The 27,851-nt window shown below is 36.4% G+C and overlaps 1 protein-coding gene across 1 annotated transcript in view; it reads right to left on the bottom strand.

The window, feature by feature from the left end:
* DCC (DCC netrin 1 receptor) overlaps nucleotides 1-27,851 on the bottom strand; it is a 946,816-nt gene that overhangs the window by 129,579 nt on the left and 789,386 nt on the right. The window contains exons 17-20 of the mRNA XM_068562459.1: nucleotides 20,944-21,039; nucleotides 14,959-15,191; nucleotides 9,572-9,710; nucleotides 3,590-3,697 (exon numbers count right to left, since the gene is read on the bottom strand). Coding sequence (XP_068418560.1) covers nucleotides 3,590-3,697; nucleotides 9,572-9,710; nucleotides 14,959-15,191; nucleotides 20,944-21,039 — 576 coding nt within the window. The remainder of the gene's footprint in view (nucleotides 1-3,589; nucleotides 3,698-9,571; nucleotides 9,711-14,958; nucleotides 15,192-20,943; nucleotides 21,040-27,851) is intronic.

Below are 27,851 nucleotides of genomic sequence, written 5' to 3'. Positions count from 1 at the left end.
CCACAGCAAACATCATTGTCAATGGTGAAAAACTGAAAGCATTTCCTCTAAGATCAGGAACAAGACAAGGATGTCTACTCTCACCACTATTATTCAACATAGTTTTGGAAGTCCTAGCCACGGCAATCAGAGAAGAAGAAGAAATAAAAGGAATACAAATTGGAAAAGAAGAAGTAATACTGTCACTGTTTGCAGATGACATGATACTATACATAGAGAATCCTAAAGGTGCCACCAGAAAACTACTAGAGCTAATCAATGAATTTGGTAAAGTAAAAGGATACAAAATTAATGCACAGAAATCTCTAACATCCCTATACACTAAAGATGAAAAATCTGAAAGTGAAATTAAGAAAACACTCCCATTTACCATTGCAACAAAAAGAATAAAATATCTAGGAATAAACCTACCTAAGGAGACAAAAGACCTGTATGCAGAAAACTATAAGACACTGATGAAAGAAATTAAAGATGATACAAATAGATGGAGAGATATACCATGTTCTTGGATTGGAAGAATCAATATGGTAAAAATGACTATATTACCCAAAGCAATCTACAGATTGAATGCAATCCCTATCAAATTACCAATGGCATTTTTTACAGAACTAGAAGAAAAAACCTTAAAATTTGTATGGAGACACAAAAGACCCTGAATAGCCAAAGCAGTCTTGAGGGAAAAAAACGGAGCTGGAGGAATCAGACTCCCTGACTTCAGACTATAGTACAAAGCTACAGTAATCAAGACAATATGGTACTGGCACAAAAACAGAAACATAGATCAATGGAAGAAGATAGAAAGTCCAGAGATAAACCCACGCACGTATGGTCAACTAATCTATGACAAAGGAGGCAAGGATATACAATGGAGAAAAGACAGTCTCTTCAATAAGTGGTGCTGGGAAAACTGGACAGCTACATGTAAAAGAATGAAATTAGAACACTCCCGAACCCCATACACAAAAATAAACTCAAAATAGATTAGAGACCTAAATGTAAGACTGGACACTATAAAACTCTTAGAGGAAAACATAGGAAGAACACTCTTTGACATAAATCACAGCAAGATCTTTTTTGATCCACCTCCTAGAGTAATGGAAATAAAAACAAAAATAAACAAATGGGACCTAATGAAGCTTGAAAGCTTTTGCACAGCAAAGGAAACCAAAAACAAGATGAAAAGACAACCTTCAGAATGGGAGAAAATATTTGCAAAGGAATCAACGGACAAAGGATTGATCTCCAAAATATATAAACAGCTCATGCAGCTCAATATTAAAAAAACAAACAACCCAATCCAAAAATGGGCAGAAGACCTAAATAGACATTTCTCCAAAGAAGACATACAGATGGCCAAGAAACACATGAAAAGCTGCTCAACATCACTAATTATTAGAGAAATGCAAATCAAAACTACAATGAGGTATCACCTGACACCAGTTAGAATGGGCATCATCAGAAAATCTACAAACAACAAATGCTGGAGAGGGTGTGGAGAAAAGGGAACCCTCTTGCACTGTTGGTGGGAATGTTAATTGATACAGCCACTATGGAGAACAGTATGGAAGTTCCTTATAAAACTAAAAATAGAATTACCATATGATCCAGCAATCCCACTACTGGGCATATACCCAGAGTAAACCTTAATTCAAAAAGACACAAGCACCCCAATGTTCATTGCAGCACTCTTTACAATAGCCAGGTCATGGAAGCAACCTAAATGCCCATCAACAGACGAATGGATAAAGAAGATGTGGTACATATATACAATGGAATATTACTCAGCCATAAAAAGGAACTAAATTGGGTCATTTGTTGAGACGTGGATGGAACTAGAGACTGTCATACAGAGTGAAGTAAGTCAGAAAGAGAAAAACATATATCGCATATTAACGCATATATGTGGAACCTAGAAAAATGGTACAGATGAACCGGTTTGCAGGGCATAAATAGAGACACAGATGTAGAGAACAAATGTATGGACACCAAGGGGGGAAAGCAGCGGGGGTGCGGGTGGTGGTGTGATGAACTGGGAGATTGGGATTGACATGTATACACTGATGTGTATAAAATGCATGACTAATAAAAACCTGCTGTATAAAAAAATAAATAAAATTAAATTAAAAAATTAAAAAAAAAAGAAAACACATTCTATTGTTCACATAGACCTTGTGATGACATTTATTTAAATAAAGTGGAAAATTGGGTAGTATATGACTTATTTTATCCTTTACTCCAAAATATATTTGTTTCTATCAGAACTTGTTTTTATTTAGACAATTTCTATTCTGTTTTTTTCTTCTTAAACTTATTATCTGTTGATTTACCATATGCTTATAAATATGTTTATAACATAAGAAAAGCCATCATGTAAACAAATCAAAATCTACAAAAGTACTGAAACAGAACCAATGATAATAGATCATAACACTAAGGGGAAGAAAAAATTATAATGAGCCACCCTCAGTTTTAAAAAGCCTGGCAGAGTGACAACTGAGTATATAAGATTTGGGAGAGATTTTATGTCTCTCTTCTTCTTCCATATTTGTTCAGCTCAAATGGAAATTCTGTTTGTTATTGCAGTAAGAGCAATTTACTAGAGAAAACACGTCTTCAACTTAAATTTAAACCACATTTGGAATTTTCACATTATCTTTTCATTCTGTAAAATTCAAAAAGTAACTCACATAAAGTAAGTGTGCCATCTGAACTGTTATTTCCAAGCTTATCTCTGTATCACAGAATGACTGAATTGCTTTGTTAATTTATAATAATGCTATCCACTTCTGGTATGCAAAAAAAAGAAGAAACAGGAGTGACTCTTACATGCGCCTAACCCAATGGTTCAAGTTAATTAGACTATAATGTGCACATTTTTAGTTATACAATATTCTTCATAATAATTATATGCTATGGAGACATCTATTAAAAGCCTAAAGTGATCATTTAAATGCAAAATCTGTGCTAGAACTCCATTATATTTTTCATACTAAATTAACATTACAGGCTTCTAATGGATGCTTTAATTAGGCATCAATGTTATCAGAAATATTTGGCAAAATAAAATCTTTCACTGTGAAATATTCATTAAGTTCAATTTCCGTCAGTCAATATCAAGTGTTTTCTGAACCTTATGATTTAAGTAAGAAGCTAAAAGCTAAGTGAGAAACTAAAAACCCTCAGACAAACCTCCTTCCTATGTTGCCTATAAAAATACACAGTCATTACGTGTCTTTTGTATTTTATAACTGCCAAACAACTGGCTTCTTTTTAGTCATTTAGGCTCAGAGGCATTCCATTATAAGGTTATCCTAATGCTGCACAGAATCAAAAGCAAAAGGTCTATACTAAGTGGAATGCACATCTTTCAGGAAGCAACACAAATGAAATGTGTTTGTGTGTGTATTTGTAGCCTCCATTAGAAGAATTCCAAGGTCAGAGGGGGCAAGAAGAGACAATCAGAAAGGGTCAGGAGTCAACTGAGATGCTGGGACAGAAAACTAATACATAAAAGGCATGAGCAGTGCACAGGAGGTAAGCAATCACAGGACAAGCGGAGCAGCACAGGAAATAAAGCTGAGGTGCCTACCGGTAATTTTTCCATTGGCTTCCAAGGGAGGCTGCCAGCTTACAATGACAGTGCGAGGCTTCCCTTCTCGAGTAATGACTGTCAAATCCTTGGGAGCAGAGGTCGGGGCTGTGAGATGAAACAGAAACATGGTCTTGTCATTGGATGTGAAAGAAAACAGACATTTATGGGACTTCTAATCATGATGTTGACACTCAGAATCTATCACACAGTATATCATGCTTATTTTACCATGTACAATTTATTTTAGGTATTTGAATTAAACAAGCAAACAAAGATACAGAAAGTAATGTTTTTCCATGGAAGTTAACTGACATTCAAAGGTGTGAATATAGAGAGGAGAACAGAATATGTGTGAATGTAGAGAAAAGTATAACTGGTATTTTCAAGTGAGCGATGCACTAAAAATGTAAGAACCATTATAAGAACAAAAAAAAATGGACACATACTTAGTGAGATTGATGGCTACATGTCTCCAAGAGACAAAATTCTGTTACAACTGTAGGATTTATACATAAATGAAAATTCACCTAATTTTATTTTTCCTTAAAAGACAAAAAGGGCTTCCCTGGTGGCACAGTGGTTGAGAATCTGCCTACTAATGCAGGGGTCACGGGTTCGAGCCCTGGTCTGGGAAGATCCCACATGCCGTGGAGCAACTAGGCCCGTGAGCCACAATTACTGAGCCTGCGGGTCTGGAGCCTGTGCTCCGCAACAAGAGAGGCCGCGATAATGAGAGGCCCGCGCACCGCGATGAAGAGTGGCCCCCACTTGCCACAACTAGAGAAAGCCCTCGCACAGAAATGAAGACCCAACACAGCGATAAATAAATAAATACATGTTAAAAAAAAAAAGACCAAAAAAAATAAAGAAAGAATTTACATGCAGGTCACAACATCTTGCTTAGGTAACATACTAGGTATCTCCCAACAAGAAGGCAAAGAAATATTTGAAAACAGAGGAAATAGAATCTATGAGGGTCTTAGTATCAACCTGGTAGGAAGTAAAGATGGCAAGAAATGCTGTCTTGCTTAGAGCTACTTTTCACACATGTTGTTTGAGGGAAACAGAATTTGTCACCCCCAAATATGCCTCTTTGGCATAAGAATTAAGCTGATTATTTTTAAGAAACAACAGACAGAGGAAAAGTTCTGAAAACCGAGTAGAAGTTACTCTTTCATAAAAGGGAAATTTATACGTTTATAAGGGTATCTCCCTCTTTGTGCCAGGAAGAGGAGGATTACAAGGAGGCAGAGACTTAAATGTACATAACAACCATGCCCTTGTTTATTGTGATTTGCCCGAAAACTTCCCATTACTGGCTTCCCACCCTCCAACACCTTTTGTCTTTAGCTGGAGATGGTATTGAAAGTGGTGGCCATTTTAGGGAATTACTGTTTTCCTGGGTATCTCTCATATATACAAGAGGTATACTTATTATCAAACTTCTGTTTGTTTTTCTCCTGTTAATCTGTTTCTTATTACAGGGGGGCTCAACCAAGAACCTGGAAGGATAAAAGGACTTTTCTTCCCCTAAATTGTGCTCAACGAAAATTTAAATATACTTCAAAGGCGGCAGCAAACTGGCCAAGCTCGTCCAGTATCTTTCAGGTTTCCTTTGACCTGCTTTCTCACTCGCTATGCTTTGAAATGCAGTCAGTTTTCCTTCTAGGCAGCTCACAGTGTCCAAGTCTACTATACATAGCCTTTTTCAATTACCCCAAATTTGACATATGCAATGTCAGAATGTCTTTAAGTTCCAAGCTTGGGTTCTGGAGGAATTTCCTGATCTCTGCACAGGTGTATTTGTATATTACAAATAGATAAAACTTGGTGCTAATTTTGAATTCCTCTTCACTCTTATAATTCTCTTCAGCTCTTCTGTTGACTGTAACAGTGCAGAATCTGAGCATTATCAACACTCTATTTCCAGCTTCTCTTCCTAAGAGAATTCCAAATAGAGGGACATCAAACATTCCCATCTATCATACCATTTGATTTCCAATGCCCTGATTCTCCCAGCCACTAGGATACCAGGTTAACCAAAGTTTCACCAAATTTTAATATCCTGATAAAATACTTAATATACTTAACTTTTTTTTTTTTAAAGAGGGAGGAGGAGAAGGAAGAAGGAAAAGCAGAAGGAAAAGAAGGATGAGGAGAAGAAAACGTCTAGTGTAGTAGATCCTTGAGTAAAGAGACTGTATATTAAACATAGTTTAATATGTATTTTAGGGCTTCCCTGGTGGCGCAGTGGTTGAGAGTCTGCCTGCCAATGCAGGGGACACGGGTTTGAGCCCTGGTCTGGGAGGATCCCACATGCAGCAGAGCAAATGGGCCCGTGAGCCACAACTACTGAGCCTGCGCGTCTGGAGCCTGTGCTCCGCAACAAGAGAGGCCGCGATAGTGAGAGGCCCGCGCACCGCGATGAGGAGTGGCCCCCGCTTGCGGCAACTGGAGAAGGCCCTTGCGCAGAAACGAAGACCCAACACAGCCAAAAATAAATAAATAAATAAATTAAAATAAATTAAAAAATAAAGAAGGAAGCATTGCCTTGGATGACCATGTATTTCAGTTTAATATATATATATATATTTTAAAGAAAAGAAAGAAAGGACATTATTGCAAAAAAGATTTGTAATAGCAAAATACCAGAGACGCAATGCTACTTTAAAGAAGGGTTAGTTTTATAAAGAGCTCGTTCAAGATATATTCTAAGCCACAGATAGGAAGGTAATATATAGCCACAAATTAGAATATTATACCAAACATAATAAGAAAATTTCCAATTTTGGAAGTAATTAAAGATCTGTCTTTCTAACTAGTCAGAATAGTCTGTTTTTTCTTAACTGTGTTAAAATTAAAATTGATGCTTATTTAGCAAACAGATGATGATGATTAGATTGCTTCACTGACTCTATGTTGATATTCAAAAAATATAAAATGACTCCAGCTTTAGCAAAATAATACATTGAAGAGCTGGTTATTTTTCAAAAACAAAACAAAACAAAAAAACCCAAAAACAACCTAATGACTAATCTATTTCAGGTGCTGAGCAAATTTTTCTTTTTCCTCAAGCCATGTGACTGTTGGTAAATAGAGATTCTGGTATTGGAATCAATGTCTTAGATGTTTAGGATTATCATATGAACTGTATACTATTCCCTCATATTTATTTATTTATTTTATTTTAAAAAAAATTCTGGATATTTATAGTGGCCCTAACAAGTTCAGAGATCCCCTAAGTCAAGCAGAAGGAGGTCTTACGGTCTGCTCTTCTTCAATCTCGTGGGTTCTCCTGAAATAATCTTTTATAACTTCTTACCTGTCCTTATTGAATTAAATGATATTAATAACAATAAATAATAAATACCAGGCCCTGCAGGATTTATACTGTATTTTCTTATACACTCTCGTGTCCCTATGCTGTCCATGAAAACTATGCTCCAGTCACTCTGAACCATTCATAAGCGTCTCTTTAAGACATCTTTCTGATACTTGCTTGTGTATTCTTGTGCATGCTGCTTCCTTCCTTTGGAAGGCCCTGGAATGGATACCTGACGATCCACCCAGGCCACAGCTCCGTCATTATTTCATTTGTGAAATCTTCCCTGACTTCTCCAGACAGAATTTATACTTGGATCTATGTGCTCTGATTCCAACTTGGCCAAAATTCTATGATTGTATTTTTCATGTTACTTCAAGGTTGTATTTTTAAAATATTTGTCTTATGTATTAGATTATAATTCTCTCCAAGATAAAGGCTGTATTCTCTTTACCTTTTATACCAAGTACCTATCTCAGGACCTGACAATTAAAATGAACCTTATTGGAAACCCGTAATCAGTATCTCAGACAACTGGACCCGCACTGCCCTCTGGTTTGTCTGTTTCTCAAAGGACTTTTCCCATGCTTCAATTTCTTTGTTAAGTGTATGAGTGGATGGTAACATTCAAGATTTAGAAGATTTCCAGCCCTGGAAATCGTATTGGGCATTTGTTTTTAGACCGCTCAACACCCCATTCCCTCCTTCATTTAGAGAGAACACTTGGATTTTTCCTTTGGGAACAAGCTCTCCTCTGTGTCACGTGAGCTGGGTAGCAACATCAAATAGAAATTTCATGGCCTTCAGCTCACTCTCTTTAGCTGTGTGATTCTCTCTTCTGGGAAACTGAATGTTGATACAAGAAAGGAAAACACATGGGTCAAACCATTGTGACTGTAACACCTTGAAGGGAGAGTCCTATAGTTCCTCATCTCTAAAGCCTGGGAATACTGCTGCTTCTTGTTCCCTCTCCAAGACTTCATTATTTCAGCTGTCCTTCCAATTATTTTTATTTTATTTCAATTAACTAGAGTAAAATTAGGGATTCATCATCTGGACAGAATGAAGTGTTTCATTTCAAGAATCTGTCAGCTGCCATTACCTTTATTATGAGTAATTTCAGCACAAGTGCATAACAACGCAGCCCCATAGAGTCTTTGCGTTATCATGGAATTAGAAGCAAACGCTGGAGTTATTTCACTTCATTTCCTTCTCCCAGTTATAAAACCTGCAGACACTTGTGAATTACTTCTTGCTTCTCATCATCACCCAGGGATCTTATCCACATGCTATTTACACCTCTGTCCAGGTCATTATCTGTTTTGACAATCACCCTTCCTCCTAGCCACATTTCTAAAAGTTAATATCTTTTGGTCAGCAATGGGTCTCACCCCTGACATCCCTACAAGGCTAGGCAGTTGAGGAGAAATCAATAGGGTGCACTTATCAAGTCAGACGTTGGTGTGCATTTATGTTTATGACAGGGAAAAATGAATGAGGAAATTACTACTCCTCTTTCACTCAGGGAAGACCAAATGCCTTACTGGTTTTCACTTAACTCTTTTCTTCTCCTTTTAAGTTAAAAAGAAAGAGCAGAGCCTTTATTCTCCCCATAGTTCATAACTCATTCAGCTTGTCTTATTCTTCCTAAGAAGCTAAGAACATTGACATCCAGGGCAGAATTCTAGGAGAATGATTTAATATATATAAACATGTAAAATAGAAGAAGAAGGTATTGAAATTAAACAACTAGAAAAAAACTTCTTATAGAAAAAAGTACCCTCAAATTGTAAAAATATTCACAATGAACTTAGAGTTAAGGTAGTAGCCTGAAATAAAAATTAGAACTGCCATGCCATTGGGCAAATTCTAATGGAAAAAGAAATTCAACTTACCCAGATAAAAGTTTCACTGGTATATTTTTTAAAATTTGGAAACATGTGGTACAGTTTATCCCCACATATGATGTAATGCCATGAAAGCAATCAAAAAGTATGTTAAACCCTTTTTTCTTCGGATGTTGTATTTCTGGGAACTATAAATGCCAAGTGCACTGCATGTCTGCTAAGGTTATAAACTCAACATTTATGACCCATAGTAAACGTGACTGGTAAAATTTACAGTGAATTGCATTTACTCTCGACTTGAACTATTGCAAAATGCATGAAAGTTTTCCATTGTGTTGTCTTATTTCCAAACAGTGAAAATGACCCCCCAGAAACTTCTTCCCACTGTCAGCTGAAGTTATTTAGGGTAAGCATCCATGAGGCTACAGCTGTAATGCAATGTTTCATTTTGTATCTAATTTCTTTCCAAAAAAGTAAATACCTACTATGCCTGTTGATCAAAGACATGCATGCTTTGGACAGAGTAAAATGCCTTTGCTTAAATGTATTGAAAAGAAGATTTATATTCAGGTCTCCTAAATTAACGTACAGATTAAAACCAGATCACTTAATCCACTGGGGACTCATTTTCTTCTTATCTAGAGTGGGGAGGATAATATTAGATACAAAAATGCTATGAATGATTTTATATAAAATAAGGTATAATTTAGACATCATGGTGGACACAGGTTCCAACTTCCTTGGTACCTGGAAAACACCACTACCAAATATCAAGAGTAGAAATTTCGAAGCCAGTCTTTCTTCACATACCTGCTTCATATGTGGTGGCATGTGCTGTCATGCTCCATGTGCTGGACCTTCTGTTTTTTGTTACCATGACCGAGAACTCATACATTGTGTTTGGTTTGAGGCCTGTTGCTGTGTAACTCAGAGATGTTGTGTCTTCTGACTAAACAAGTGGGAAATAAGAAAAGGGAAAAAGAAATGAACTCTTTCAACTTGGTAAATCAAGACACATAAGAAGACTATCAAAAGCCAACAAAAAAGGAATTTATTTCCAAACAGCGGAAGACCTAGGACACAGCACTGACTTTATTTCCTTTCTGTACCAGTTTACACTGGCTGATTGTACATCTAAAACCTAATCAATAAAATCAGGTGTTATGTTGTTAAAAGGGCCAGATAGCTGATAAATTTTCCCAAGTGAGGCAATAACCACAGAGACAGGACCAATTCCACTTCCTTCTGTCAGTTCCATTTTTAAGGTTATCTGCACTGACTTCGACTTCAATTTATTTCTAATAATCAAAGTCTTTTTTTCAGAGGCTCTAATGTTTTATGTATTTTACATAGATGGTTATGATTATTGTCCACTGGTAATAAAATGAATTTTTAGAGCTCTACTGCTTATGATTTTTAAAAAAAACTCTTTATGATACAAACTTTTAGTAATTCCAGAATCTGTATAGCTGTTATAAAGAAAATGGACAAAAGCAATATTGTGTCGTGTGCTTTTCTTTCTTTGTGCACAGGTCACGTTAAATATACATTGAAGTATGGTCATTGGAGCAGATGATCAGGAAGAGAACAATAAATTGGATAAATATTAAATGATTACATTAGTGATAATATTTTTGGTCTTCTGAACACATTCTTTGTCTTTTAAACAACAGGTTAAGGATATTTTAGTAGAAAGTAAATTGTCTGTCTTTATTGCTTACTCAAAAGATCAAAATTGTAATGAAGAAAAAGGTTAATCTCCCAGGTTAATGGGTATTTTCCATATCATCAGGCAAATTTAAAAACTATTTATGCCTATTATAAATATCAATTTATGCTTGTTATTTAGATCTTGATCATCTTCCAAGGTTAAATATTTACTTTTACTTTTAAATTTATTACATTTGTTATATATCTATGTCTAGGAAAATCAAGGAAAATTTTTTGTCTCCACCTATGTCATACCTATCTCCTCCCTTAGGTATTCTAGTGTGGTATATCTTTTTTATTCTACTATGAATCCTTCTTAGATTATAGCTATGGAAATCCTACATTTCATTATAAAATCAAATAAATATTTAACGGTTCTAATAACATTTCGATGATGCGCCCATCCATCCTATTTAAGTGATGACCTCATAAACATTTATCAGAAGCTCTTCTTAAAAATAGCTGTAAAAATGTGTGCCCTAAATAAATGTAAAAATACTTGGTAGACTAAGATGGAACCCCATCAAATAAAACACGAAACGGGCAGCTCGTATCTGATAGGCTGATATATAACTTCGAATCTTTCCCTCCTTCCCTGTCATGAATACCTCTAAGTCTTAGAAATGGAAATAAGGGGAGGAATGGGGTAATGAGAAATATTTCAGCTAGGAGGGAAGACCACACTTTGATAAAACTAGTCTCTTTGAGCATAGACACAACTGGCATTTGGGAGGCAACTAAGCAATACTGTCCTTTGTATTTCTTAAATTCTTATATGCCTTGTTTGTATTCTTGAATGATACACTTGCATTCTATAAATGCCATTAACTCACTGAGTTTTCTCAGGAACTTTATCAGAACTTACTATTCAACATAAATCATTAGCCTAGAAGTATTGATACTTTGGAAAATCATGGCTGTATGTGTGTGTGTGGGGGGGGGGCAGAATACCTAGGCACTACCTCTCTGAGTCTCAGCTTCCTCACCTATAAAATGGAAATAACTGTAGCAATGACCTTACAGTGCTACTTAAAGAGTGAAATAAGTCAAGTAAAGCATAGTATGTGGCCCAGAGTAAGTACTAAATAAATGTTAGCTACAATTTTTTATGCATTGTCTAGTGTGAGATATGGGCACTCTATATGTGTGGTGTATACACACACACACACACACACACACACATATATTTACAGCATATAGATAAATTCTCCATTGAATTGTAAACATCTTGAGGGCTGAGACTGAGTCTTGCACAACTTTCTATCTCCTGTAATATCCATGCTAGTATCTGGTAAGCACTAGTCAATAGTCAATGAATGTATTTTGAATGGAAAGTCATATAAAACATCAAATGATGAATCACTTTAGTAGAAAATAAATTATAGAAAATTTCTCCATTTGATAAGGAAGGTCAATATAGAGTTTTGGACAATCAAAATATGAATGTCTGGATTATGGCTTGACGTGGGACTGAAGTAGAAGGGTACTCCTGGGGGGAGAGGCCTGGATAAAGCCATCAGCTTATCTGAGTTCCAGCTCTAGTTTCATGGGGAATTTTGTCAAGTTATACAACCTACCCAAGTCTTCATAAAGATCTCTACATGCCTACTTAGCTATGCAGAATCTTACTTATTCTTTTTATATTGATAGTATATCAATATCCCAACCGCATAGATAAGAAAAAAGGAGATTAAACAAGTTAAGTCACATGACAGGACACAGGAAAGCCAACTCTAGAGCCCATTTATTTGACTCCATGTATGTATTTTTCCCCCATTACCTTGTGTTGCTCTGCCTAGCTTATAAAGCTTACTGGGGAAGGAGATGAAGTAATAGATATGACAGTGGTTTGAAAAGTTCAAAATGCAAAACCAAAGTAGTCTATTACTATTATCTGTAAAATTTAAATTTAATGTATGTCTTTCTAGTAGACCAGATATGCTCTACATTTTTCCTTGCTATCCAGCTTGCCTAACTCTTTCCTCTAACCCTGCTTCTCAGGGTGTGGGTGTAGAGTGTGTATGTGTGAGAAGAGGGGTCGAACGTTAGTAATGGAAAGCCTTATTAGGTCAGGGAAGATGATGGGGAGAGAAACAGTTAAAATATTTCTTTCAATTCTCATACTTCAATCCGGAAGAGAAAACAGCCTCTCCTTACAGAGGATAGCTTTTGGTTGGGTCTCACACTGTAGGCATGCTTTATGAGACTCAATAATCCTGTGTCTGTTCTATTGACTCTTCAACTGGAAAAAAAAATGCCTCCAGAAATTTTGAAACTCAAATCATTCTGCAGAGAACAATCATTGTCCTTCAGAACATTTCACGTACTGGCAAGGTACCCACAGCCACTCTGTGAAATGAATGTATCCACAAAGTACAGCAACCATGAGCATAACATTTTTAAAGCAGTCTTTTAAAAGCAAACTTAGAACTGGGTAATCTGTATATAAAGAGAGTTTTTTAAAAATGCTCTCATGTGTTTCATCAGTTGTCTTATCTGATAATGTTATCCTTATTTATAGTTCTGCTGAGTCTTAAATCTGATACTGTAAGGAGACAGATAGGATACTTAGAGTATATTTTATATCAATGATACTATTTGGACGTGCCTGGAGAGTTTCTCCTAGTACCTGACCTAGCAGGGAGGCAGAACCAAAGAAAACTGTTTTTTAAATGGTTTCAACTAAAAACTGATTTACTATGAAATGTGAATTTTACGCCACTTAAAGGTTGAATGAAACTAGAAGCAGATCCAGCATGGCTACAGGAGAAAAGAGGCAGACTTACAAAATTATTGGTGGGATTTTCCTTTAATCTGGGCTCTTTAGAGTTAGAAATTTCCAAAGGATATTTTCATACCCCCAAATCACCACTGGCTTGAGGCTGGATTAAGCAAGACAGCAGATTAGTGGAAAGAACATTGGATAAAGTATTGGGAGATCCAGATTCTCCCTGAAATCCACCCCAGTAGAGTGGTAAAGAGAAGGGATATAAGGGGAGTATGAAGATTGTGGAGTGCCCGGGTTGAACTACTGGTTCCTTTGTTGTTGGGTAACATTTATGCTCTTTTTCTTCTTCCAGTTTTATTGAGATATAATCGACATACAGAACTGTGTAAGTTTAAGGTGCACAACATAATGATTTGACTTACATACATCATAAAATGATTACCACTAAACTATAAGTTTAGTGAATGCCCATCATTTCATATAGATACAAAATTAAATAAACAGAAAAAATATTTTTTTTCCTTGTGATTAGAACTCTTAGGATTTATCCTCTTAACAACTTTCATATATAACATACATCAGTGTTAATTATATTTATCATGTTGTACATTACATCCCTAGTACTTACTTATTCTTATAACCGGAAGTTTGTACCTTTTGACTGCCTTCATCCAATTCGCCCTCTCCCCGCTCCCGCTTTAGGCTCTTATCTCTAAAGCTACATTCTCCACCCCAAATAATCATCCTGTGAATATTTTAAATGTGTTTTAATATAGTACCTCACTTGAATAACTTATGAATTCTTTGAAGTAAACCTATGGAGCTGAATGTATTATGCATTCCAAAATTATAAGTAACCATTTTAAGTATGTGAAGTAACAGCTAAAGCATGTTAAACTGCCTCTATGATCTGGCATAGTTCTAAGTAAATGGTAGGTGGTTAATAATTACTTGTTGATCTCATTTTATTCTACATTTGTGTATTGTTTATATACACTACTAGCATGTGGTAGGCTTAGGAGGTAACAAAATCGTTCCAGTATATAAATAACCATTTGTTGGAGTTGCTGAGGCTGGCTGATAGAGATTTGAAGGTAGTCATGACAGTGTCTCAAATATGTATCTCTAAGGAGCTCTTAGGGGGGTTGTGAGATGACTCAGTGATAGGACAACAACAAGGGAGTTGGTCTAATTCATATTAATTAAAGGGGAGTGTGCATTGTGGATTTTCTTGACCACCTGCGGGTGTTTCAAGGCTAAATGAGGAAGTAGATGTTAATGGCTTAGAGTGTGTTCACCATCTAAGGATGGTGTAAAAAAATCATCATGTATTCCTTTTCATATTCACTATAAGATGGGTCTCTCTAACATTAATAGGGGTGCCTCTGGTGTAAATCTAGATTCCAAATGAAAAGAAAAACACCAAAATCTGTCCCAAAAATGAATGTAGAGCTCTGCTATTTTCCAAAGAAAATGGCATTCCCTTGTACAAAATCACATTATTTATACAAACCCAACATCTGGTGGAATTCGAATAACATTTTGCAGCTCTTGACATTTTTCTACCTTGCCTTAGAATTGTTTCCTAAGACACAATAATTCCCAAGCCAATTTTAGATACTGAGTTCTTAAAATGCTTTGTTTTCCATTTCATGTCACTGCAGCAAAATGACTCATGACAGTCCAGGATGCATTTAAAACAATGTATTATACAAATGACAGTTCATGTGAAATTTCATACTATCAATTCGAACTTCACCTTGTATTTCGCATTCGCAGAAAAGCTGGTCCTCCACCGGACAGTGTAAAGTCGCACTTCGGACGTTTTTTGGTTCTTAGGGACAGAGTTGTCTGCCCAGCTGACCCTCACAGCATCGTGGGTAAGAGCCACAGCCTGTACACCTACTGGTGGGAGCATGGGGGTGGAGACATCTGGGACCGAGGTGGGGAAATCATCAAGCAAAGGATAATAATCAACTGGGTCAGTGGGATCTGGGTTTAAAAACCCGCCAAATGAAACAAACAAATAAATACATAAATAAAAGAGTTAAAAAAATAAACATCAGTGGCAACACATCACAATGAGTTAAATGCATGGCAATAATGATGAAAGGGAACATGAGAAGAACAGAAAAAAATACAATTAATTCAATCGGAAAACTCATTAGAAACAGTATTGCTAGATTACAAAAGTAACTGACTATTTTCCATAATGTACTCATTTCCTTAGAGTGGTTTTATCAATGTGGCTGTCACTTCTAGTTATATAATTTAAAAGTCCATTTTTTTCTTGGAATGTTGTACACTGTTTCTTAAAAGGTCCAGTATAGAATTCATCAGTTTTATAACTATGCAGATAACTTAAAATAACAAAGTACTAAGGAGTGTCTGGTTTATTTCCTCCTGCAAAGGAAATAAATGCCTACCTAATATCTGCTTTGTTATTTGTTTGTTTTTCTCCTCCTTCTCTAACTTGATTTGCTATCTCTAATGCATTTATTATTGCTTAGATCCTATCTGCATAAATATTGTTTAGGTAAGAAACAAACAAAGGATAAAAGACCAAAGGGCCCTGAGGTCTACAGCAATCTGTCTATGGCTATGACTGCACAAAGCCAGACCAAGTCTGTGGTCCACATGGTTCAATGATGTGATAATTAGGTTTACACAGCACATGGTTTGGTTAGATTGAAATTCTTACAGAAAGTGTAGAAGTGTCCATTTTACCCACATTCTCAGAGTAATTAAGTAATTAAGTTTTTTATGGCATTTCTGTATCTACATTCCTTGTTTGAAAATTTTAAGTTCCATGGAAAGACTTCATATTATTGGGTGGGGAGACAGAATGAACTACCTACAACCTGATGAGATTTGTGCTGAGATATACACATGCTGAGGTACACACATCCATAACACAAACAGAATCTGCATAATGACGTGTGTGGTTTCATAAGATTCTCTAGAAAAATCTTATATTTGTTTTTATGCCGGGGATGTCAGAATCAGGGGAGCCTATTTTGAGGCTGTAGTTGGAGTCCAGTTTTGAGGCTTTTATTTATTACCTAAGACATTTAAATCTGCTAAAATTTTCCTTGAAATCATATAACATGTATCCTCACTAACAAAAAACAAGATGAGCTCTTAGGCTGGGCATTTGATGGCATTTGGGGAGATGAGACGTATTAAAATGTAGAGTATCTGAAGCAGTAAACATACAGAGCTTATATTTTTAAATACAATATAGAGACTGCGGGCTGATTCTGATGATTACTTCACTTTGTCCACTGAGTTTTAAATGTCTACCCCCTACTCATCACTGTTTTCCAATGAATTATTTAGTAGTTTACTGGGCTGTGGTCTTTGGAGCAAACTATAAAATCTGAAAACAAAAACAGAACAAAAGGAAGACCAAGAAAAAAAAAACAGAACAACAATAGAAAGAGAGAGAAAGAAAAATATGTGTTTAAAATTTAATGACAGAGCCCAGGCTTTTTGTATTTCCTTTGATGCGTCTTTTTATTAAGGGCTCCTTTAAACCCAAATGGATTTATGAAATGATGAAGGGGCAGCTGAAGACACTGCAGCCTCTAGGAGGATCGCAATCTGTCATCAGGCTGGCGCATCAGTGGAACCTTTTGGCGAAACTAGAGCAGGTGCTGCCTCACTTGACTTGTTTCTATTCACAGCTGACTTACCAGGAAGAATGCTATACACAAGGGAGGACTACTCTCAATCACAAACTCCTTTTAGATCAACTCATATTCATGCTACCCTATCTGTTGTTTCTTTGCCTAATCTAGTTTTGTTGATACACCTATACTAACTTTACAGTCTTTCACAGGTACCCTATATAAGATTTTGAAAAGTCATGATTCTACTTTAAGAAATGGTAATACTCAATCCTGTTATCTCTGGATTTTAGAAAAGTATGTTTTTCATGACTTGTTGTTGAGTTTCTTGGAGTCTCAGTTCCAGAATGCATCCCTAAATTTCAAGTAATGCTGTTTGTTGGTATATATCTACGAACTTATGTAATTCAAAAATTTCTAACCTGGCCAAGTTTTTCTTGCTTATTTTAGAGGAGATTTTTTTTTTTTTTTCCCCACTCATGGCTTGTCATTCTATTTGCCACTTCCTCCAGAGCTGGGCTAATACAATAGCCACTAGTTAAATGGACAATTTAACTTTAAATTAATTAAAATTAAATAAAATTTAAAATTCATTTATTGTGTTGCACTAGTCAATTTCAGATGTTTGACAGCCAAATGAGCCTCGTGCCTGCCGTACTGGATAGTACAGACACTACGGTATTTCCAACAAAGCAGAACTCAGTAGCAGGTGGCAAGCACTGCTCTAAATATATGCTACATGTATTGCTAATTATCTTCCCCTCTCAGGTCAGAAACTGGGTAGTTGAATTAAAAACTACCTAAACCAAGTACCTAAACATTTTTTTAAATTAATTAATTAATTTATTTATTTTGGCTGTGTTGGGTCTTCGTTGCTGCACACGGGCTTTCTCTAGTTGTGGCGAGCGGGGGTTACTCTTTGTTGTGGTGCACAGGCTTCTCATTGTGGTGATTTCTATTGTTGTGGAACACGGGCTCTAGGTGCGTGGGCTTCAGTAGTTGTGGCACGCGGGCTCAGTAGTTGTGGCTCATGGGCTCTAGAGCACAGGCTCAGTAGTTGTGGCGCACGGGCTTAGTTGCTCCGCAGCATGTGGGATCTTCCCGGACCAGGGCTCGAACCCATGTTCTCTGCATTGGCAGGCGGATTCTTAACCACTGTGTCACCAGGTAGTTTAGGTAGTTTTTTAGGTACCACCAGGTGCCTAAACAGTTAGTGCTAAACACCAACTGTTTAGCAGTTATTTTGCTGATAAACAACTTTTTTTTTTTCCAGTTTTTTTCCCCCTCATATTCCTGGGTGCCTTATATACCACTGATTTTCAGTGGTAATATACAAAAGAGTGAAAAAAAAGACAAAAACACAAAACATAGCTTTAAACCTTTTTCTAAAAAGAGAAACCTATTCAATTCCTAATAGTTGTTTTGGTAAGAACATATAAGCGTATGGTCAACATACTGAAGTTCAAAACAAGCTTTTAAAAAAAGTAACACAATTGTACTTCATTTAGACATTTATAAAACAAATGAGAATAAACAAATTCAAACAACACACCTCATTATTCCCCTGCTCTCTTCCCTTCTCCAGGCTCAAAATGTCTTATTTTTACAGCAGTATGGAATAAAATTGCAAAAAGTGCAGCAAAAAAATGAAACAACCTGCCCATTTGACCTAGTGAAACTTTCCTTGGCTCTAACACTGATATGTTCCGAATGAGATGAGGTCCAGAGTAGACCAGCATCTATGAGCACATCCATCTGGAAAGCACCACAGCCTGATACTTACTCCAGCCTGATGCATTTACTGCCTCTGATTTTTTTTTTTTTTATTACTTTATGTTGGCCTCTTCCAAGACTGCTCATGGGAATACTTCGCAGAAGCTCAGAGACTGAAAATATCTTCTATGTAGCCCTTGGACACATTTATTGAAAGAGTTTCTCACAGAATCTAAACCTTTGATTCTGTTTATTTGTCCTTTGTTCTCCATGACGTGTGAAAACACAGTAAAATAAGTCTGCCACATCTAGGCAGGGATGTGGAAAGGGCTGGTTTTATTCATCCTCTCCAACCCCTTATTGACTTTTCTTCAATAAGAAAATTCCTCACACGTTTTCCAACTTTCAGTATTATTTTATTTCTCAGATCCATTAGGATTAGTCATACCAGGAAAAAATTGTCTTATGGATCACTGGTATTTTAGAAACCGCTCTGGGAATGCCATATGCTAAGAATTAAAGAATGACAACAAATGCTCAGGGGAAAGAAGTTAATAACACCTCAAATAGTTCTTTCTGAGCAACCTATCTTCAGCTTATCTGAACTCTATTATCGCTATTACTACTAGTTTCTGCTCAAAAATTGACTTTTGGGGGGTCATCTTAGTGTTCCTTCTTTGTGGGCTTTAGTTTTGGTAAGAAAATAAGAGTTCTAAATGACTGACCATGGTACAATTTTGTGTGGTCTGATTACAAGCCACATCAATGACTCTTTACCATCTTTTATCCTAGGCAAGAAAGAGCTGGCTTACTGAATAAACATTATGGGAAGGACGGGCACAGCCAAAGTGGCTGCTATCTCTCAAAGAAACTTTGGCAGAGTAAGAGAATAAAGGGAAGAGGAAATCCCAGCCACCCTCCACCATGTTATCTTGTAGTTTCCATCCTGGCCCTCTAATTGCCTCATCTCTCTATATTTAGAAATAACACGTTTGATAGTAAATATTCTCTAGGGTAATATTTCTTATTTACCCTTTTTGGGGAGCCATGAGCCCTTTGATAACACAATGTAAGATATATACTGTCTCCACAGATAAATTAATATACTGACATGCACCCAAGCTTTTGCATACCACTCCAGACAGACCACAGACGTTGAAACCAGCAGCCAAAGAGTCAAGGAGACTCTGGAATAATATCCTTGCCTTACAAAGAAATCTGGTTGAAAGCAATAAATTGATGGTGTGCTCCAAAAACCATCACATAACAACTGTGAATTTGGTTTACAACTGTAATTCTCAAGATAAGTTTATGAACGAAGCTTCTGGATTTGGAAAACAAACTGTACAAAGTTCACATAAATTTAGGTGGTAGCAGAAGTCACAGGACTCCATTATTTATTTTATGTTCATTTATTCCTACCTTCCAGGATTGATACTCAGGCACCTCAGTAATTTTGCATGTTCTCTGGGGCTCGCTATGAAATCCTGCTCTCAGATCCTTTGTTCTCATTCAGGTGAAAATAGCTGATAAGTTGAATGAGGTCTGAGGGTTGTGGGTTTTGAAAGGGGGCAGTATCAAAGTATTCATTAAAAGGATGGAACTCTTGGGTTTTACTTTCACATTTCAGACATAAGGCTATTGGGGGTGGTCATGTGACCTTGGGTCATGTGATGGGTCATGAACAAGACTCACAGAGGTGGTACTTATTCTTCTTCTGAGTAGGTCCAGCCTTGTTCACAAATAGGCTCCATAAATGGCTTGGGTCTCACTTTCTTACCCATCCCTTTCTCATTTCCTTGAGCCCTGTTTCTCTCCTGTGCTACCTTTCAAGTCCACCTCACGTAGCAATTCCTAGAGGTGAGAAGTCCTTGAAGCAGCCAATCCTTTTAATGTGCAGAGGCCCTGGACACTGTTGGGGTGACCTATTGGCCCAGCTCGAAAGAAGTCACTGTGTGACGCAGCCAAATCCAAGCCAGCCCCATGAGGTCAGTTCATCCTTGTAATATCGGCTTGAAGGACTCTCTGCAAAGAAGCAAGTGTCCATTCAGGCACTTGGTGGGCTTTTTTGCAGAGACCCTCTTGTCTACATTGTATTGATTTGAAACAAGCTGCCCAGAGGAATGAAGAGTGATATCAGGACGCCAAAACATGAAGCTACTGGGAGAAGACAGAATAAGAGATCTATGTTCTCTAATTCCATGTACTAATTTATAGACTGAATCCCTCTCAATTTTGATAACCAAAAAAGTAATAAATGGTGTGTATACATATACACATAAGGCTTAGGACATGATTACATACATTTTTTTTCTTTGTATTTTGTTTTGTTTCACTTTAGTTTGTTTTCTTCACCATAATTCAAATACCTTGTCACAAGAGGATTAACTACTTTAGCTTACCGGTTATAGATCTGGTGGTAGCACTTTCATAAAGAGGAACTCCTTCTCCTGCATTGTTAAAAGCTTTTAGGGAGATTACATAATGGGAACTTGACTCTGGAGAAAAACAGAAAAAATATGAACGTGTTCATTTATTTAATGTACTGAAATACTCAGGATAAACATTTTCCTGAAATCAAATTGAATATAATCAATTAAGCAAACAGTTGTTAAAAAATGAGTGAGTTTGATTCTGGGAAGAAGGTGGCAGTGGTGGCAATATAGTTTTTTGATCTTCCTGAATCTTCATATAAAAAGAGACAGAAGAACTAGATAGAAGACCAAAGGCATTTAGACATTTATGACAAAACGAGGTGATGAGGTCTATATGCTCACACCCTAAGATACAAGTGGATGTGGACAAACCACCAACATGTTATCATGAACCTGCATGTTATCAATATCTGTGTAAGAGAAATCAGAGGGAAGCAACAAACCCGAAAACAGAGTAATTCTAAAATAACTATCAAGTAATGCTAGAAAGTGCAATGGACCAGTTTAAGAACAGTAAATGTAAATACTTGAAACTAACCTACAAAGTCTCCTTTCCAGGACAGGGTTCATTCACACTGGGGACAAACTACTAAGAACATATTTAAAATTTATGAGTAGGACAGAAGCAATAGACATGAAAGGAAGAGAAAGTCCAGATCAAAGTAGGAGAGAGGAATAGTCATGAAAACTTGGAAAGCAAACTGCCATAGTTTTCAGTGTGTAACAGGGTTCAGCCAACTTTTCTGTAAAAGGCCAAGGTAGTCAATATAGTTGTGCAGACAACTGTGTCTCTGTCACCTATTCGTCTATGTTTGTTTGTTTACAACTCTTCAAAAATATAAAAACCATTCTTAGTTCAGTGGGGCCCAAACAAAAATAGGACCTGGGCCAGATTTGACCCACAGGCTATAGTTTGCTGAGCCCTGAGCGCAGGTCTAAGGAAAACAACAGGATAGGGAACTCTGTGTATTTAGAAAAGCTATTTGAACTTCTGGGAATGCAGGGAAACAAATCACATAAAAGCGAGCAACAAAAATCTGTTGAGGTTAAATTCCTTACAAAACAAAATGAGGAGAATATCATTCTTATAGACAAGTACACAAGAAAAGGATCAAAAATACACGAGAAAAACAGATCAAACCTGCAATTTACTGTTTCAAAGTGAGCTAAACAAGATTAAGAAAATAAAATGCCAGATATGCAAGAGTTACATAAATCAGAATTGGAAAAATTCAGAAATGAGGCGGCCTGGCTCAAGAAAGAATTCTATGTAAGTGACAAAGAAATTTGAATGGGGCAGCCCAGCTCAAGAAAGAATTCCACATAAGGGACAAAGGAATCCGAATGGAGTAGCCTAGCTCAAGAAAGAATTCCACTAAGTGAAAAAGAAATTTGAGAAATAAAGTGTAATGAAAAAAAAAAAAAAAAAGTGTAATGAGATGAACAAATAAATGCAACAAGGAGAAAACGAAAACAAAAACAAAAGTAAATGAAGAAAGAGTAAAAAAGAATGCAGGAAAAAGTGACAAATATTCTAGAAGGAAGCTAACATTGGAGTAATAGTTGTCCTTGAGGAAAAAAACCAAAGAAAGGGAACAGAACAAATATAGATGAAAAAATGTTATTCAAGAAATTTTTGCTGACTTAAAAAAATCTTTTAGGCACATGGACAAAAAGAATACATGACTTATAAGAGGGAAAATTAGTTTATTATCAGACCTTTTGACAGCACCATATTGTGCCCGAAGAAATTTAAGTGATTTTTTTTGAGACACTCAAGGTAAGAAAATGTGATTCAAGGATTTTCCAGTCAACAAAAGTTAGCTTTAAATATAAAGGGCTCACCCAAACTGTTATCAACTTGCAATTAATCAGGGAATATTGTTCCCCTGATCCCGAGATCCACTAGAAAATGAGCTTTAGACATTCGAAATGACCAGGTGAGATACTGACCTAATAGCTAACTGGTGAACAATAAACTTAATGAACTAAGACTAACTGAGGGTTAAAAGGGAGAGATTTTATTTTGCAAGGCTACATGTTCTGATATTGTACCTATATTATAATCATAAGATAAAATTAAGGGAGAATATGAATAGTATATGCAAAAATGTTTCAATAATTATTATTGATGGTGGTACTATTATTATTGTTATTCTGAAACCAATGTAATATGAGATAGAGCAAATGAGTTATCAGGAGAAATTCTAATTCTATCGTACCCTGTGTCCTTGAGAACTGGATTCCTGGTGTGAACAAAAGATGAAGTATTGTGTTCCTAAAATTTAATTGAAAAATCAGTTTAAACTCAAAAGGTATTTTATCTCTAATTCTGTCCACTGAAAATGTCTAGAAACACTGACTCAATAACAATGGGTATCCCTAGCACCCAAACTGAGATTTTGAAAAAAATATTTTGCACTGCAAGAAACAAAGGCTTCTTGGGGAACTGGTTGATTCCTAGTCTGAGGCAGGAAACACAGCAATTGAGCCTGAGGCATCCTCACATATCAAATAGAAAGGAAATATTCAAAGACTAACAGGATTGTGTCAAATGGATTCAGAAATCAGCTTGGAAGAGTTTTCCACTGACCAAAGGTGAAGACAGTCTGAGCGTCAATAAAGATAAAAGTTGCAATGAAATGAAACTTAACAAATATATATGAATGTGTGAATTCATAAAGATTTTTTAAAGAATAATAAGAGTTGGTCACTTCTGAGATTGACAGGGAACCAAATTACTATCTTCAAGTCTGGGTAAAGAGTCAAATATTTATCATGTCTTTCTTGAATAAACTCTACCACTGCGTAACCAAACAGCATGTGAGGGGAGTATCCTTTTACCGTATTAGTCCTACTAATAAGAAACAAATGATAAAATTCAAATATTGCTATTTTTCAGCCCCAGCGAATAAATGAAACTATGCATTAAGCATTCATGATTGCTAAGATAAAACAGAGAATCCAGACATTACATACCTCCTAATGAAAGAACACACTACCCTCTAGAGTCTTGCCAAAAGGATCGAACCTACTTAGTCTGATCAAGCTTCTTGATCCAAATGCCAGTTTGCAGGAAACAGAGCAAAGAAGCAGGTTGAACTCTAACTTAAAATAATTCATTAAGTGATACGTTTGTCACATGTGGTTTTCCGTGTCTGTGTTTTATTTTACAAAAGAAAAAAGCTTTTAAAATGAATGAATTTATCTTTGACAATTTTCTTTGAAAATTGATTAGATGGATTTTCCTTTGGGAAATTTTTATGTGACCTAAATATTAGTGTTAAAGATTTGATATTCCAAACCACAGTGACACAAGAACCAGAATACAACAAGAAGAATAAAATAAGATTACATTTAATGCAGTCGAAGGGCTTCTATTCAGTGAATTGCTTCGCCTGCAAAAGGGGATATTTACTTTTTTAGATTTATGTTGTCAACTTAGTTTACCGAAAAGAAAGTAATCAGTCAACAAGTATTAAATGCTGTTGGAGATCCAAGAATATTTGGAAAAGATGGACCTCTGTTGTCAGGTTACAATCATAATTCTGGGCAGAGAAAACAATGAAAGACTACATAAAATTAAGCAGTAAAGTATGTGATGTAACTTATAAATGCTATATGAGTTTAGAGGCCTAAAAAATTAGTGAGGGATTGGGTCATCGAAGACTTCTTGGACTTGGAACTAGGACTGAAGGGCATGGGTAGGATTTAGAGGTAGAAGGATGGTAGAAGAAAAAAACATCTCAGGAAAAAGATGGAACAGATTGAAAATATGGTGCGCAAGATCAACAAAATACTTTTCTACTAGGAAAAATATACTTTATAGTTATTGGAGTGAAGTCAAAGTCTGATTTCAAACATATATACAACTACAATGTAAATATTAGGTTCAAACCATAAAAATTTACTTTTGTGTGAAACTGCATTTAGTTTCACCTAATATACATATACTGTATATTTTCATTTGTCTATGTATTTCTTTATTAAGGGAGTGAGAGAGAGATCAGGAATGCCAAACTCACATGCTTAGAAGTTAGAATTTTATTTTTGTTTTTGTCTTTGTTTTTAAACCTGAGAGAGGGAGGGAGAGACAGATAGATAAAGATATTTGGCTACAGTGTATGAGAGACAACAGGGGAGAGAGGATACTGGACAGGAATTCATCTAAGTAATTCATCTAAGGAGCAGGGCCACCACTCAACTTCCAGGTGTTATTAGCATATGGAGAGCAGTCCTGGTGTTGTCAAATTTTCTGGAAGTCCAGATTTGTATGGGAAATCATCACATTTTCAAATGCCGGCAAATAATTCAAAGAAAGAAAATAAACCTGTGCTGGCAAAACAAAATATATCTCTGAACTGAATCCAGGTCCATGGCCACTAGTCTATAACCTCAGATTCCTACATATACAACTATATGTAGGAACATATATGTATTATGCAAAATATATATGTATTCATGGAAGAAGAGGTCATAAAGTCTGGGCTTCCTCAGTCAAGATGTCAACCGTAAGATCAACAGCAACCAAGTAGAAACTATATGATGTGGTAAAGAGGGTAAATACAAAATAATAAAGCAGGTCTCCTTTATTCAAGGTTATTGAGTATGCTTGTTTTATGTGGACCTCTCCAATTTAGACTGGAATTCAGAGGGAAGAATGTCTGACTTGAGTTCTGAACTTCCTGCTCAGGGTTGATGCTGAAACTTCCAGGTGGTGAGCCTGGTCCGCATTACATTGAATTCATGCCTTCATCACTCTGTCCCCACCTCCCAGCTGCCCGATTTATACCTCCTCAGACAACCGACTCTGTAAAAGCCTCTGCAGCATTACTGCGCTATTGGTTTTCAGTGTTGGAGTATGCATTTATTCTCATTTAAAAAAAATTAAAAGTAACTCAACTGGTTCATTCTCGTTTTACTGGTTTGAATTTTTGTCTCAATCTGAATTACCTCATCTAGCTGCTCTCTGGATCCTAAGCAGTAGTCATCATTTCTTAATCTCCCCCCACAGTAAAGGCGAAGTCACTGTCAGTTCAATACTGACTCTCGCTAATATCGATGCCCATCAAGTCTCTACTCATCTGAGTAATGGCAGCTTTTTCCATTCGATGTCTAGCCATGGTATAAGGTATGCTAGCAAAGAGTACGGAGTTTTAAAATTTACCAGCTGTTGGATTAATGAATTACCCTAACTGCTAAATTCCACAAATCCTAACTACCCTGGGTACACCTTGACAGTGGCCAAGCTTCAATTTAAATAGAAAGTGGTAATGGCTTATTCTCAGGAAAGGTAAACAGATTTGCCTTTGGAGCTGCCATAACAACAACGGAGTTGTTACTGATACAAGAATATTGCTAGAGCCAGGGGTCTTCAAGAATTTTTGATCTGGTATTCTGCTGTTGTCAGTAATTTGAGGATCAGGTAAGTCCACTGACATTTGTAAAGTAACACAGAGCTACCTAGGAAATAAAAGACCTAAGACAACTTCACAACCCCTTCTGTCTACCTTTTCCAAGAAGCTTCTTTATGCTCTTCATACTCTACCTGCGACTCAACATCTTTTGGGCTTTCTCTGGCCTCCATATAGTGCTTTTGTCAAATTGCACCTGGATCTACTAAGGAAACAAACAGAATCTTTTTACACCCCCGTCAAACTTGATCCAATAGTGAATCAGCCTGAACAACAACAATAAAAATATTATTCGGTTATTGGTTAATAGTGGACATAGGACTATATTGCTTTGATCCCCTTTTATATTGTGATGGAAGCATCTCGTTTAAGTGTGTACTGAGGTGGAAAGATGGCTGTGAGAGTGTATGGGAGCAAAGGAGAACAAGGGTTTGTGTTTTCTCCCCATACAAAAGAAGAGTGACATTTACTAGCTCACCACTAGAGGGCAATGTGGAGCTATTTTCCTGCACATGCTCAGAGCTCTTAAACTTTAAAACCAGTAAATCACAAAAGAATTGCCTAGAATTGCTCCCTCTTTAGAAGCAGCAAATGAGTTAAACGCATTTAATATTATCATAATGAATTCCAAATGAATTAATCATTAATTATGGTCAGACCCCATTGTTTAGGAATACATTTAATGACAATTATGATAGTAAATTTATGTTTTCTACTTGCTGAAATGATACAGATATATAGGCTTGAAAATGTATCAATTGCCTCTGAAAAATAACATATAGCAGTATTTTCTCATTTGAATTCACTGTGATTGAATCCTACTGAGATAACTTGAATTTTGGTGGATGTTCACATGGGGATTATTTTTAATTATGGATATTCTGAGTGATTCCAAAGATTTCAAACTATTGATCAGATTTTCATCATTGTTTGGCCAACCTTTCCTATAGAATACATCACAATGGGATAAAGAAGGATAAAGAAATACTTAAGAACTTTTTGAGCATCCAAAACAGATGGCTTCTGGCCAGTACCTTCTTTGTATCTAGGAAAAAGGGGAAATAAATGCACATTTATTGATTATAGGGGTTATAAAGACAAGCAATGGGCAGTAGGGAGAATTTCTGGTTCTCCTTCCGCAGAGACTTGGTAGGTGAGAGACCCATTATTGTAAGAGCTTTTGTTGAGGCTTGCCTGAAGGTAGTGAGATGCATGTGGCTCTCTGGGGTTAAGGGAATGAATCAAACAACCTGCAGACAGATCCTCAGGGGCTGGACCAAGATGCTGTACTTGGTAACAAAAGCCAGTAAGAAGAACATCATCATTTTTAATTAATATTGTGTGTGAATTAAATGCCACTGGCATGTGCTAGATTGACAGCCCATAGTCCTTTATTCATTACAGATTAGGTACTTCACTCAGTGGCCCCATCAATGCCAAGTGCTTGTCGGGGCCCAGTCT

This window comes from Eschrichtius robustus, chromosome 14 (genome assembly GCF_028021215.1).
Source record: "Eschrichtius robustus isolate mEscRob2 chromosome 14, mEscRob2.pri, whole genome shotgun sequence".
Taxonomy (NCBI): Eukaryota; Metazoa; Chordata; class Mammalia; order Artiodactyla; family Eschrichtiidae; genus Eschrichtius; species Eschrichtius robustus.
This window is presented reverse-complemented; position numbering and strand designations above follow the sequence as displayed.